The sequence below is a fragment of the Telmatherina bonti genome, assembly GCF_933228915.1.
Source record: "Telmatherina bonti genome assembly, chromosome: 13".
Lineage (NCBI taxonomy): Eukaryota > Metazoa > Chordata > Actinopteri > Atheriniformes > Telmatherinidae > Telmatherina > Telmatherina bonti.
Genome location: NC_136611.1, coordinates 2,064,612 through 2,078,894, shown reverse-complemented (window position 1 = coordinate 2,078,894; position 14,283 = coordinate 2,064,612). Strand labels below are relative to the sequence as shown.

The 14,283-nt window shown below is 54.5% G+C and overlaps 1 protein-coding gene across 1 annotated transcript in view; it reads left to right on the top strand.

Annotated features, from left to right (window-relative positions):
• Positions 1-6,448, top strand: part of fkbp15b (FKBP prolyl isomerase family member 15b) — a 75,462-nt gene extending 69,014 nt beyond the window's left edge. The window contains exons 26-29 of the mRNA XM_079251325.1: positions 3,409-3,516; positions 4,114-4,799; positions 5,886-5,994; positions 6,074-6,448. Of these exons, the coding sequence (XP_079107451.1) occupies positions 3,409-3,516; positions 4,114-4,799; positions 5,886-5,994; positions 6,074-6,154 (984 nt within the window). The 3' untranslated portion in view covers positions 6,155-6,448. The remainder of the gene's footprint in view (positions 1-3,408; positions 3,517-4,113; positions 4,800-5,885; positions 5,995-6,073) is intronic.
• Positions 6,449-14,283: the final 7,835 nt, after the last annotated feature.

Genomic DNA, 14,283 nt, shown 5'->3' with positions numbered 1-14,283 from the left:
GTCCCACAGCTCGTCCCCTGGCTCGTCCCCCGGCTCGTCCCCCGGCTCGTCCCCTGGCTCGTCCCCTGGCTCGTCCCACGGCTCGTCCCCTGGCTCGTCCCACGGCTCGTCCCCTGGCTCGTCCCACGGCTCGTCCCCTGGCTCGTCCCACAGCTCGTCCCCCGGCTCGTCCCACGGCTCGTCCCCTGGCTTGTCCCCCGGCTCGTCCCCTGGCTCGTCCCACGGCTCGTCCCCTGGGTCGTCCCACGGCTCGTTCCCTGGCTCGTCCCCTGGGTCGTCCCACGGCTCGTCCCCCGGCTCATCCCCCGGCTCGTCCCCTGGCTCGTCCCCCGGCTCGTCCCCCGGCTCGTCCCACGGCTCGTCCCACGGCTCGTCCCCCGGCTCGTCCCCTGGCTCGTCCCACGGCTCGTCCCCTGGCTCGTCCCCCGGCTCGTCCCCCGGCTCGTCCCACGGCTCGTCCCCTGGCTCGTCCCACGGCTCGTCCCCTGGCTCGTCCCCTGGCTCGTCCCACAGCTCGTCCCCCGGCTCGTCCCACGGCTCGTCCCCCGGCTCGTCCCCTGGCTTGTCCCCCGGCTCGTCCCCTGGCTCGTCCCCTGGCTCGTCCCCTGGCTCGTCCCACAGCTCGTCCCCCGGCTCGTCCCACGGCTCGTCCCCCGGCTCGTCCCCTGGCTTGTCCCCCGGCTCGTCCCCTGGCTCGTCCCCCGGCTCGTCCCACGGCTCGTCCCACGGCTCGTCCCACGGCTCGTCCCCCGGCTCGTCCCCTGGCTTGTCCCCCGGCTCGTCCCCTGGCTCGTCCCCTGGCTTGTCCCACGGCTCGTCCCCTGGGTCGTCCCACGGCTCGTCCCCTGGGTAGTCCCCTGGGTCGTCCCACGGCTCGTCCCAAGGCTCGTCCCCTGGCTCGTCCCACAGCTCGTCCCCCGGCTCGTCCCACGGCTCGTCCCCTGGCTTGTCCCCCGGCTCGTCCCCTGGCTCGTCCCCTGGCTCGTCCCCTGGCTTGTCCCACGGCTCGTCCCCTGGGTCGTCCCACGGCTCGTTCCCTGGCTCGTCCCCTGGGTCGTCCCACGGCTCGTCCCCCGGCTCATCCCCCGGCTCGTCCCCTGGCTCGTCCCCCGGCTCGTCCCCTGGGTAGTCCCCTGGCTCGTCCCCCGGCTCGTCCCCTGGCTTGTCCCACGGCTCGTCCCCTGGCTCGTCCCCTGGGTAGTCCCCTGGCTCGTCCCCCGGCTCGTCCCCCGGCTCGTCCCCTGGCTCGTCCCACAGCTCGTCCCCTGGCTCGTCCCCCGGCTCGTCCCCCGGCTCGTCCCACGGCTCGTCCCACGGCTCGTCCCCCGGCTCGTCCCCTGGCTTGTCCCCCGGCTCGTCCCCCGGCTCGTCCCACGGCTCGTCCCCCGGCTCGTCCCCTGGCTTGTCCCCCGGCTCGTCCCCTGGCTCGTCCCCTGGCTTGTCCCACGGCTCGTCCCCTGGGTCGTCCCACGGCTCGTTCCCTGGCTCGTCCCCTGGCTCGTCCCACGGCTCGTCCCACGGCTCGTCCCCCGGCTCGTCCCCCGGCTCGTCCCCTGGGTAGTCCCCTGGCTCGTCCCCCGGCTCGTCCCCCGGCTCGTCCCCTGGCTCGTCCCCCGGCTCGTCCCCTGGCTCGTCCCCCGGCTCGTCCCCCGGCTCGTCCCCTGGCTCGTCCCCTGGCTCGTCCCACGGCTCGTCCCCTGGCTCGTCCCCTGGCTCGTCCCACAGCTCGTCCCCCGGCTCGTCCCCCGGCTCGTCCCCTGGCTTGTCCCACGGCTCGTCCCCTGGCTCGTCCCCTGGCTCGTCCCCTGGCACGTCCCCCGGCCCGTCCCCTGGCTTGTCCCCCGGCTCGTCCCCTGGCTCGTCCCCTGGCTTGTCCCACGGCTCGTCCCCTGGGTCGTCCCACGGCTCGTTCCCTGGCTCGTCCCCTGGGTCGTCCCACGGCTCGTCCCCCGGCTCATCCCCCGGCTCGTCCCCTGGCTCGTCCCCCGGCTCGTCCCCCGGCTCGTCCCCTGGGTAGTCCCCTGGCTCGTCCCCCGGCTCGTCCCCCGGCTCGTCCCCCGGCTCGTCCCCTGGCTCGTCCCCTGGCTTTTCCCACGGCTCGTCCCCTGGCTCGTCCCCTGGGTCGTCCCCCGGCTCGTCCCCTGGCTCGTCCCCTGGCTCGTCCCCTGGGTCGTCCCCCGGCTCGTCCCCTGGCTCGTCCCCCGGCTCGTCCCCCGGCTCGTCCCCTGGGTAGTCCCCTGGCTCGTCCCCTGGCTCGTCCCCCGGCTCGTCCCCCGGCTCGTCCCCCGGCTCGTCCCCTGGGTCGTCCCCCGGCTCGTCCCCTGGCTTTTCCCACGGCTCGTCCCCTGGCTCGTCCCCTGGGTCGTCCCCCGGCTCGTCCCCCGGCTCGTCCCCTGGCTCGTCTCCCGGCTCGTCCCCCGGCTTGTCCCACGTCGACCTGCTCCCCCTGACGTCGCTGGGCTCGTCCACACCGGACACGCTGGTCTTAATCCTAACTGTCCACACGGCAGTCTTCCCACTGCAAAGACATTTCTATGATTAGCTGAAAAATCACCAAAACCAGTTTCTAAAAGCAAATTTCTGCCGTTGTTTTGTAATCCGTTGCCGTCTTCCCCAAAGCGGGAACGTCTCCGGTGCACGTTTCCACGTAGTCAGAGCACGTGCTGTCAGAACGCAACCTGACAACTTGCTGCTTGCACGACACTACGGTCAGTTTGGGAAAGGAATATTCCATCTCTGTGAACGCCAATAAAAATCCTTCGGTTTGACACGTTTCGTTCAGAACGAGACGTAAATATGGATAATTTTTACTGCGAAGGAGCGGATCAGATCAAACGGATCGGTAGACTTGGCTCCATGTAGACGTAGGTGGTGACTAACGCCCACCTAAAGCAGATGTAAGTGCTGCCTCCTGGTGGACAGGAGGACTAACCTACCCTGGAAATGTCTAACCTGTGATGTCCTCTCTGTCTTTTCGTGGACATGAACTGGGTTTTGGACTGAAACAAATCCTTTATGTGGCATTGTATTGTGATGTGATGACTCCTGGGACATTTCTGGGTTTCAATGGAAGAATTTGTTTTGAAAATTGTTGTTTTCAGTTTTACAATCAGCCGTTTATATCTACACTCATGTTTGTTTACATCAGCTCGGCTTGAATGTTTCTTGAGGTCTAACGTGGGAATGTGTGATGGGAAAATGAAAAGTTTAGGTTGAGAATGAAACGGCCGGCCCAAACAGGAACCACTGCAGTCACATCCCAGCTGGAGGCTTCGTAAACGTTTCTATCCCAGAACCTTCCCCGGTTTCCGGCTTGTTCTGCTTCGTTTGCAGATGTTTTGACAGAACGACGCGGGTCTGTGGACACGCTACAGATACTTGTGTTGCAGCAGTTTGTTGTTGTTGCAGGTGAAACGAGTGATGAATGGCGTGTTTCACTCCCTGCGAGGCGAGTTCGACCTGAACGAATCTTACAGCGGCCAGGCGGTCCTCTCGGTGATCATCACCACCATTAAGGTAAGTCCGCCTTTTATTTGGTTTTCTTTATTCATTAGTTAGTTAATAAACTAATAAATTGTTTATTAATTGTTATATCGAATCCTTTCAAGGAAGGCTGCTTTATTTTATTTTTTCTATTTTCTATTTATTTCTTGGTTCATTTTACTGACTAACTTATTTTCTGAGTGAAATCCCAAATCTATTAGAAAGTTTATTCCATTTAACTTCTGTAAATGTAGGTCATTGTTTTATTTCTTTATTCCAGTCCATTAAAGATAAATACATTTCTCATTCAGATTTTTTGTTTTTCATTTTGGTCATTTCTTGATTTCTGACACAAACATGAAATCAGCTGTTCAGGAAAAAACCTCATGTTGACTAATAATCAGTGAAGAACACTGACGCCATGACACTTTCACCTGCCGTCAGACGGCGGTAGCGGCGTGAAGTCAGGTCTGTCTGTTGGCCGCTCGGTTCTGCTCCTCACGTTCAGGAGGTTACTATAGCAACCAGTTACAAAGCTCCTCCCCCCAAATGGCTCATATCACAGTTAAAGTTTGTTGTATTTTTATAAAGAGGGATGAAACAAAGTGACTGAATTCTGTTTTTTACCAGAACGTAACTCTCCAGCTGCTCAGTGGGACGGAAAAGACGTCCCTCAGACCCGGTCGGGAGGAAGAGGAGGCTGAAGAGGAGGCGGGAGAAGAAAGTGAAGGCAGGAAACACAGGGAGGAAAGACCTCATCAGAACCTCCATGTGAACGGAGAGGGAGAAGAGGAGGAGGAGGAAGACCACACGGCCGACTCGGACTCGCGGCAACTCAGTGAGACTCAGTCGGTTCAGGAAGACCAAACCGAGACGCTGAGCCAGGCGGAGCGTCCGGAGGCCGCCAGCGTCCACGAGATCTCCAGATCTGAACCTACAGCTGAGAAGTCAGAGGTAGCAGCAGTGGAGTCTGTGGTGGACCAGGAGCAGGACCAGGACCAGGACCAGGACCAGGACCAGCACCAGGACCAGGACCAGGACCAGGACCAGGACCAGGACCAGAACCAGCACCAGGACCAGGACCAGGACCAGCAACGTCCCCCTGCTTCAGACTCTAGTGCAGAACAGAAAGGCCTGAACAAGTCTGCGGATCCAGATGAGGGACCTGAGGAGCCGTCTGCAGACGGACGGGGAAGAAAAGCCGATGTGGAGAAAGTGGAGGAAATAACTGCTGCTGCTACAAGAGCCTTTGGACCTCCGTGTAACCCACCTCCACCACCGGGCGCTCCTCAGAACAGTTCTGGAGAGGAAACAAGGTGAGTCGTCGTCCTAAACGCCGAGTCTGAACTGGGTTTAGTCTGCAGAGGTGCCTGTTGCCGGACGGGGCGGGATGGTTCCACTGCCTCCCAGTAACCACCAGTAAACCCACAGTCTGAATTCTTACCAGAGTTACAATTTCATCTTTTTAATACAGTTAAAAGTTTTATTGGTCTTTGTAACATGATACCACAATGATATCATAGTAATATTACAATACTATCATGGTAATATAATAATACTGTTATGATGGTAATATCATGATATAGTGATATCATAATACCAAGATGATATTGTGATATCATGGTAATATAATAATATTGTTGCTTCTTTGTGATTGGTGTGTTGCCCGTCTCCTCACAGTGTTTTCTATTTTTCCTTTATAAGAACCAATCAGAGACAACTCATGAATATTAACTTTTTGGCTAAATCGAGCAAGAACTGATCTTTTGTTTTCTAAATATGCATTGTCCCTTCCAAATAAAATGATAAATTGGCAAATATATAGAAATAAATGTATACATACATATGTATATATATATATATATATATATATATATATATATATATATATATATATATATACATAATTCAGCCTGCTTTGTTATGTAAGAAGCTCCATAAATTCCAGGTGGATACCTCCACAACCACCTGGATCTATGACTACCTCACAAACAGACCCCAGTTTGTGAGACTGAAAGGTTGTGTGTCTGAGATGGAGGTCAGCAGCACTGGTGCACCACAAGGAACTGTACTCTGGCCATTCCTCTTCACTCTGTACACCTCAGACTTCCAGTACAACTCTGAGTCCTGTCATCTGCAGAAATACTCTGATGACTCTGCAGTTGTGGGGTGTATCAGGGATGGACAAGAAGCAGAGTACAGAGAACTGGTCAGTCAGTTTGTTAAATGCTGCGGTGACAATCATCTCATATTAAATAGCAGCAAAACAAAAGAGATGATTGAAAATCGGGGGTTTCATGAACTTTTAATCCTGTTCAGGGTTAAAAGTGAATTTAACGTGTCCCCGTCTCGCCGTCCTGTAAACTAACTTCCTGTCCCCGTCTGTCTTCTGCTGTTCTCAGTCCGACTCGGGGGAGGGGTGAGGAAAATGGAGAGGAGCCATTTTTCCAGAGCACAGCTCCCACCAACCCTCCCGCTGCACCAGCTGAGGAAGATGACGAGGAAGAGCTGGTGAGGAAGGTTCTGGAGAGGTTCTGACCCGTCCCAGTTGGACGCGTGATGTTCTGACCCTGTCCGTCTGTCCCTGCAGAGCCTGAAGGGTCGGCCGCCTCCTGCCCCGCTGTTTGGTGATGAAGATGACGACGATGATGATCTGGACTGGCTGAACTGACCTGGACCCAGCACCGTGAAGCTCCAGAACCACTCCTGGCCGGTTCGGACGTCGGTCCAGACTGAGACTCCATCAGACTCGGGTCGTTCTGGCTGGGCCAATCAGACGCCGTCTGGCAGCTGATTGGTTAATCCCAGATTATGGAAACTGAATCAACGCTGTGGTTTTAGACTGGACCGTGACCTGGTTTCACGGCGAGTCCGGGTGGAAAGACGGGAGTTTTAGCGGTTAGACGACTCGTGTTGGAAAATAAACATTTCGATCATAAAATCACGACTTTAAATGATTATTAAATGATTTTTAAAACACAAAGTTGTTTCTTTTTATGTTTGTTATTAAAACGGTTGTCGTGGTAACGGACGTGTTGACACACCGGTCCAATGGCGCTACTGAACCAGACCGGGTCCTGAACCGGCCCAGTCCGTCATCCTCCTGCAGGTCCGACAGGGTCCTGATCCGGTCCAGTCCACCATCCTCCTGCAGGTCCTCATCCGATCCAGTCCAGTCCGCCATCCTCCTGCAGGTCCGACAGGGTCCTGATCCGGTCCAGTCCACCATCCTCCTGCAGGTCCTCATCCGATCCAGTCCAGTCCGCCATCCTCCTGCAGGTCCGACAGGGTCCTGATCCGGTCCAGTCCACCATCCTCCTGCAGGTCCTCATCCGATCCAGTCCAGTCCACCATCCTCCTGCAGGTCCGACAGGGTCCTGATCCGGTCCAGTCCACCATCCTCCTGCAGGTCCGACAGGGTCCTGATCCGGCCCGGTCCAGGTGTGGCGGTGCTGCGTGGTGATAGGCTGGCGGGAAGTGGAGCAAGTGGAGCTGATGGAGTTCAGGAAGATTCAGCTTTTATTTTTGGAAACGAGAGAAAAGTTTTCATCATGAAGTTTTATTACAAATAAAAACTTTTCCTCCAATCAGCAGGTGAACCATCACCGACCACCAGAGGGCGCCGTTCCCCCGCCAGCGGTTTACTCATTAACCCTTTAACGGCCTTTAAGTCTGCTGTTGGACTTTTACTGGTTTTAACTCATGATATGGAATCGCTGTGGAACGAAGCTGCTGGAACCGGTTCCACCTCTTGCTTGGTTCTACCTTCTGCTCGGTTCCACCTTTTCATCGGTTCCACCGTTTCATCGGTTCCACCTTCTGCTCAGTTCCACCTTTTCATCGGTTCCACCTTCCACTCGGTTCTACCTTCTGCTCAGTTCCACCTTTTCATCGGTTCCACCTTCTGCTCAGTTCCACCTTTTCATCGGTTCCACCTTCCACTCGGTTCTACCTTCTGCTCGGTTCCACCTTTTCATCGGTTCCACCGTTTCATCGGTTCCACCTTCTGCTCAGTTCCACCTTTTCATCGGTTCCACCTTCCACTCGGTTCTACCTTCTGCTCGGTTCCACCTTTTCATCGGTTCCACCTTCTGCTCAGTTCCACCTTTTCATCGGTTCCACCTTCCACTCGGTTCTACCTTCTGCTCGGTTCCACCTTTTCATTGGATCCACCTTCTGCTCGGTTCTACTATCCGTTCAGTTCCACCTTCTATTTGGTTCCCCTTTCTGCTCGGTTCCATCTTCCGCTTGGTTCCACTTTGTGCTCGGTTCCACCTTTTGCTCGGTTCCATATCTGCTTGGCTATACCTTCCACTCAGTTCCACCTTCCACTCGGTTCCACCTTCCGCTCGGTTCCACCTTCCGCTCGGTTCCACTTTCTGCTCGGTTCCATCTTCCGCTCGGTTCCACCTTAAGCTCGGTTCCACCTTCAGCTCGGTTCTACTTTCCGTTCAGTTCCACCTTCCATTCGGTTCCCCTTTCCGCTCGGTTCCACCTTCTGCTCAGTTCCACCTTCCACTCAGTTCCACCTTCCGCTCAGTTCCACCTTCCGCTCGGTTCCATCTTCCGCTCGGTTCCACCTTAAGATCGGTTCCACCTTAAGCTCGGTTCTACTTTCCGTTCAGTTCCACCTTCCATTCGGTTCCCCTTTCTGCTCGGTTCCACCTTCTGCTCTGTTCCACCTTCCGCTCGGTTACACTATCAGTTCGGTTCCACCTTCCGCTCGGTTTCACCTTCCGCTCGGTTCCACTTTCTGCTCGGTTCCACCTTTTGCTCAGTTCCCCTATCTGTTTGGTTCCACCTTCCGCTCGGTTCCACTTTCCACTCTGTTCCACCTTCCACTCGGTTCCATCTTCTGCTGGGTTCCACCTTTTGCTCGGTTCCACCTTCTGCTCGGTTCCACCTTCTGCTCGGTTCCACCTTTTGCTCGGTTCCACCTTCCGCTCGGTTCTACCTTCTGCTCAGTTCCAGTATCTGTTCGGTTCCACCTTCCGCCTGGTTCCACCTTCTGCTCAGTTCCACCTTCCACTCAGTTCTACTTTCTGCTCAGTTCCAATTTCCGCTCAGTTCTACCTTCCGCTCGTTTCCACCTTCCGCTCGGTTCCACTATCCATTCAGTTCCACCTTCCGCTTGGTTCTACTTTCCGCTTAGCTCTATTTTCTGTTGGATTCCACCTTGTGCTCCATTCCACTTCCCGCTCGGTTTCACTTTCTGCTCTGTTCCACTTTCCGGCCGGTTCCACCTTTGCTCGGTTCCATCTTTCGCTCTGTTCTACCTTCCACTCGGTTTCACTTTTCGTTCGGTTCTACTTTCCACTCTATTCCACTTCCAGCTCGGTTCCACCTTTCACTCGGTTCCATATCCGCTCGGTTCTACCTTTCACACAGTTCCACCTTTCGCTCGGTTCAACTTTTCGCTCATTTCTACTTTCCGTTCAGTTCCACCTTCCATTCGGTTACACCTTCCGCTCGGTTACACTATCCGTTCTGTTCCACCTTCCACTCTGTTCCACCGTCCGCTAGGCTTCACCTTCCGCGCGGTTCCACTTTTTGCTCGGTTCCACCTTTTGCTCAGTTCCACTATCTGTTTGGTTCCACCTTCCGCTCGGTTCTATTTTCTGCTCTGTTCCACCTTCCGCTCGTTTACACTTTCTTTTCGGTTCCAGTCTCTTCTCGGTTCCACCTTCCACTCGGTTCCACTTTCTTCTCGGTTCCAGTTTCTTCTCGGTTCCACCTTCCACTTGGTTCCAACTTCTGCTAGGTTCAACTATCCGTTCGGTTCCACCTTCCACTCGGTTCCACTTTCTGCTTGGTTCCACTTTCTGTTTGGTTCCACCTTTTGCTCAGTTCAACTATCTGTTTGGTTCCACCTTCCGCTCAGTTCCGCCTTCCACTCAGTTCCACCTTCTTGGTTCCATATCTGCTCAGTTCTACCTTTCGTTCGGTTCCACCTTTTGTTCGCTTCCACTATCCATTCAGTTCCACCTTCCGCTCGTTTCTACTTTCCGCTTAGCTCTACTTTCTGTTGGGTTCCACCTTGTGCTCCATTTCACTTCCCGATCGGTTTCACTCTCCGCTCTGTTCCACCTTCCAGTCGGTTCCACCTTTGCTCGGTTCCATCTTTCGCTCTGTTCTACCTTCCGCTCGGTTCCACTTTTCGTTCGGTTCTACTTTCCACTCTATTCCACTTCCTGCTTGGTTCCACCTTTCGCTCGGTTCCATATCCGATCGGTTCTACCTTCCACTCAGTTCCACGTTTCGCGCGGTTCCACTTTTCGCTCATTCCTACTTTCCGCTCAGTACCACCTTCTGCTCGGTTCCACCTTCTGCTCAGTTCCACTATCTGTTTGGTTCAACCTTCCGCTCGGTTCCACCTTAAGCTCGGTCCTACTTTCCATTCAGTTCCACCTTCCATTCAGTTCCCCTTTCCGCTCGGTTCCACTTCATGCTCTGTTCCACCTTCCGCTCGGTTACACTATCAGTTCGGTTCCACCTTCCACTCCGTTCCACCGTCTGCTAGGTTTCACTTTCCGCTCGGTTTCACCTCCCGCTCGGTTCCACTTTCTGCTCGGTTCCAACTTTTGCTCACTTCCCCTATATGTTTGGTTCCACCTTCCGCTCGGTTCCACTTTCCGCTCGGTTCCACTTTCCACTCTGTTCCACCTTCCACTCGGTTCTACTTTCTGCTCAGTTCCAATTTCCTCTCGGTTCTACCTTCCGCTAGGTTCTACCTTCTGCTAGATTTCACTATCCATTCGGTTCCACCTTCCGCTTGGTTCCACCTTCCGCTCAGTTCCAACTTCCCCTCGGTTCTACTTTCTGCTCAGTTCCAATTTTCGCTCAGTTCCACCTTCTGCTCGGTTCCACTATCCATTCAGTTCCACCTTTCGCTCGGTTTTACTTTCCGCTTAGCTCTACTTTCTGTTGGGTTCCACCTCGTGCTCCATTCCACTTCCCAATCGGTTTCACTCTCCGCTCTGTTCCACCTTCCGGTCGGTTCCACCTTTACTCGGTTCCATCTTTCGCTCTGTTCTACCTTCCGCTCGGTTCCACTTTTCGTTCGGTTCTACTTTCCACTCTATTCCACTTCCTGCTTGGTTCCACCTTTCGTTCGGTTCCATATCCGATGGGTTCTACCTTCCACTCAGTTCCACCTTTCGCTCGATTCCACCTTTCACTCATTTCTACTTTCCGCTCAGTTCCACCTTCCGCTCGGTTCCACGTAAAGCTCGGTTCTACTTTCCGTTCAGTTCCACCTTCCATTCGGTTCCCCTTTCCGCTCGGTTCCACTTTCTGCTCTGTTCCACTTTCCGCTCGGTTCCACTTTCTGCTCGGTTCCACCTTTTGCTCAGTTCCCCTATCTGTTTGGTTCCACTTTCCGCTCGGTTCCACTTTCCGCTCGGTTCCACTTTCCACTCTGTTCCACCTTCCACTCGGTTCCACCTTTTGCTCGGTTCCACCTTCCGCTCGGTTCTACGTTCCGCTCTATTCCACTTCCCGCTCGGTTCCGCCTTTTGCTCGGTTCCACCTTCCGCTCGGTTCCAACTTCCACTTGGTTCCTCCTTCCGCTAGGTTCCACTATCCGTTCGGTTCCACCTTTCGCTTGGTTCTACTTTCCGCTCAGTTCCAATTTCCGTTTGTTTCATCCTTCCGCTCAGTTCCACCTTCCGCCCGGTTCCACTATCCGCGCGGTTCCACCTTCCGCTCGGTTCAACTTTCCGCACGGTTCCACCATCCGCCTGGTTCTACTTTCTGCTCGGGTCCACCTTCCGCTCGGTTCCACTTTCCGCTCGGTTCTACTTTCCGCTCAGTTCCATCTTTCGCTCGGTTCCACCTTAAGCTCGGTTCTACCTTAAGCTCGGTTCCACCTTAAGCTCGGTTCTACTTTCCGCTCGGTTACACCATCCGTTCAGTTCCACCTTCCACTCGGTTCCACCCTCCGCTAGGTTTCACTTTCCGCTCGGTTTCACCTTCTGCTCGGTTCCACTTTCCTCTGGGTTCCACCTTTCTCTCAGTTCCCCTATCTTTTTGGTTCCACCTTCCGCTCGTTTCCACTTTCCGCTCGGTTCCACTTTCCGCTCGGTTCCACTTTCCACTCTGTTCCACCTTCCACTCAGTTCCACCTTCTGCTAGGTTCCACCTTTTGTTCGGTTCCACCTTCTGCCCGGTTCCACCTTTTGCTCAGTTTCACCTTTTGCTCGGTTCTACTTTCTGTTCAGTTCTAATTTCCGCTCAGTTCTACCTTCCGCTCGTTTCCACCTTCCGCTCAGTTGCACTATCCATTCAGTTCCACCTTTCGCTCGGTTTTACTTTCCACTTAGCTCTACTTTCTGTTGGGTTCCACCTTGTGCTCCATTCCACTTCCCGCTCGGTTTCACTTTCTGCTCTGTTCCACATTCCGGTCGGTTCCACCTTTGCTCGGTTCCATCTTACGCTCATTTCTACGTTCCACTCGGTTCCACTTTTCGTTCGGTTCTACTTTCCGCTCTATTCCACTTCCCGCTCGGTTCCACCTTTCGCTTGGTTCCATATCCCCTTGGTTCCACTTTCCACTCAGTTCCACCTTTCGCTCGATTCCACCTTTCACTCATTTCTACTTTCCGCTCAGTTCCACCTTCCGCTCGGTTCCACCTTAAGCTCGGTTCTACTTTCCGTTCAGTTCCACCTTCCATTCGGTTCCCCTTTCCGCTCGGTTCCACTTTCTGCTCTGTTCCACCTTCCGCGCGGTTACACTATCCGTTCTGTTCCACCTTCCACTCTGTTCCACCGTCCGCTAGGCTTCACCTTCCGCGCGGTTCCACTTTCTTCTCGGTTCCACCTTTTGCTCAGTTCCACTATCTGTTTGGTTCCACCTTCCGCTCGGTTCTATTTTCTGCTCTGTTCCACCTTCCGCTCGTTTACACTTTCTTTTCGGTTCCAGTCTCTACTCGGTTCCACCTTCCACTCGGTTACACTTTCTTCTCGGTTCCAGTTTCTTCTCGGTTCCACCTTCCACTTGGTTCCAACTTCTGCTAGGTTCAACTATCCGTTCGGTTCCACTATCCGTTCGGTTCCACCTTCCACTCGGTTACACTTTCTGCTTGGTTCCACTTTCTGTTCGGTTCCAGCTTTTGCTCAGTTCAACTATCTGTTTGGTTCCACCTTCCGCTCAGTTCCACCTTCTTGGTGCCATATCTGCTCAGTTCTACCTTTCGTTCGGTTCCACCTTTTGTTCGCTTTCACTATCCATTCAGTTCCACCTTCCGCTCGGTTCTACTTTCCGCTTAGCTCTACTTTCTGTTGGGTTCCACCTTCTGCACCATTTCACTTCCCGATCGGTTTCACTCTCCGCTCGGTTCCACTTTCTGCTCGGTTCCACCTTTTGCTCAGTTCCCCTGTCTGTTTGGTTCCACTTTCCGCTCGGTTCCACTTTCTGCTCGGTTCCACTTTCCACTCTGTTCCACCTTCCACTCGGTTCCACCTTTTGCTCGGTTCCACCTTCCGCTCGGTTCTACGTTCCGCTCTATTCCACTTCCCGCTCGGTTCCGCCTTTTGCTCGGTTCCACCTTCCGCTCGGTTCCAACTTCCACTTGGTTCCACCTTCCGCTCGGTTCAACTTTCCGCTCGGTTCCACCTTCCGCCTGGTTCTACTTTCTGCTCAGGTCCACCTTCCGCTCGGTTCCACTTTCCTCTCGGTTCTACTTTCTGCTCAGTTCCACCTTTCGCTCGGTTCTACCTTTCGCTCGGTTCTACTTCCCGCTCAGTTCCACCATTTGCTCGGTTCCACCTTTTGCTCAGTTCTACTTTCTGCTCAGTTCCAATTTCCGCTCGGTTCCACCTTCCGCTAGGTTCCACTATCGGTTCCGTTCCACTATCCGCTCGTTTGTACTTTCTGCTCAGTTCCAATTTCCGCTCATTTCCACCTTTTGCTCGGATCCACCTTTTGCTCGGTTACACCTTCCGCTCGGTTCTACTTTCCGCTCTATTCCACTTCCCGCTCGGTTCCATATCCGCTCGGTTCTACCTTCCACTCAGTTCCACCTTTCGCTCGGTTCCACTTTTCCCTCATTTCTACTTTCCGCTCAGTTTCACCTTCCGCTCGTTTCCACCTTCCGCTCGGTTCCACCTTAAGCTCAGTTCTACCTTAAGCTCGGTTCCACCTTAAGCTCGGTTCTACTTTCCGCTCGGTTACACCATCCGTTCAGTTCCACCTTCCACTCGGTTCCACCCTCCGCTAGGTTTCACTTTCCGCTCGGTTTCACCTTCCGCTCGGCTCCACTGTCATCTTGGTTCCACCTTTTGCTCAGTTCCCCTATCTTTTTGGTTCCACCTTCCGCTCGGTTCCACCTTCCGCTCGTTTCCACTTTCCGCTCGGTTCCACTTTCCACTCTGTTCCACCTTCCACTCAGTTCCACCTTCTGCTAGGTTCCACCTTTTGTTCGGTTCCACCTTCTGCCCGGTTCCACCTTTTGCTCGGTTTCACCTTTTGCTCGGTTCTACTTTCTGTTCAGTTCTAATTTCCGCTCAGTTCTACCTTCCACTCGTTTCCACCTTCCGCTCGGTTCCATTATCCATTCAGTTCCACCTTTCGCCTGGTTCTACTTTCTGCTCGGGTCCACCTTCTGCTCGGTTCCACTTTCCGCTCGGTTTCACTTTCTGCTCAGTTCCACCTTTCGCTCGGTTCTACCTTTTGCTCGGTTCTACTTCCCGCTCAGTTCCACCATTTGCTCGGTTCCACCTTTTGCTCAGTTCTACTTTCTGCTCAGTTCCATTTTCTGCTCAGTTCCAATTTCCGCTCGGTTCCACCTTCCACTCGGTTCC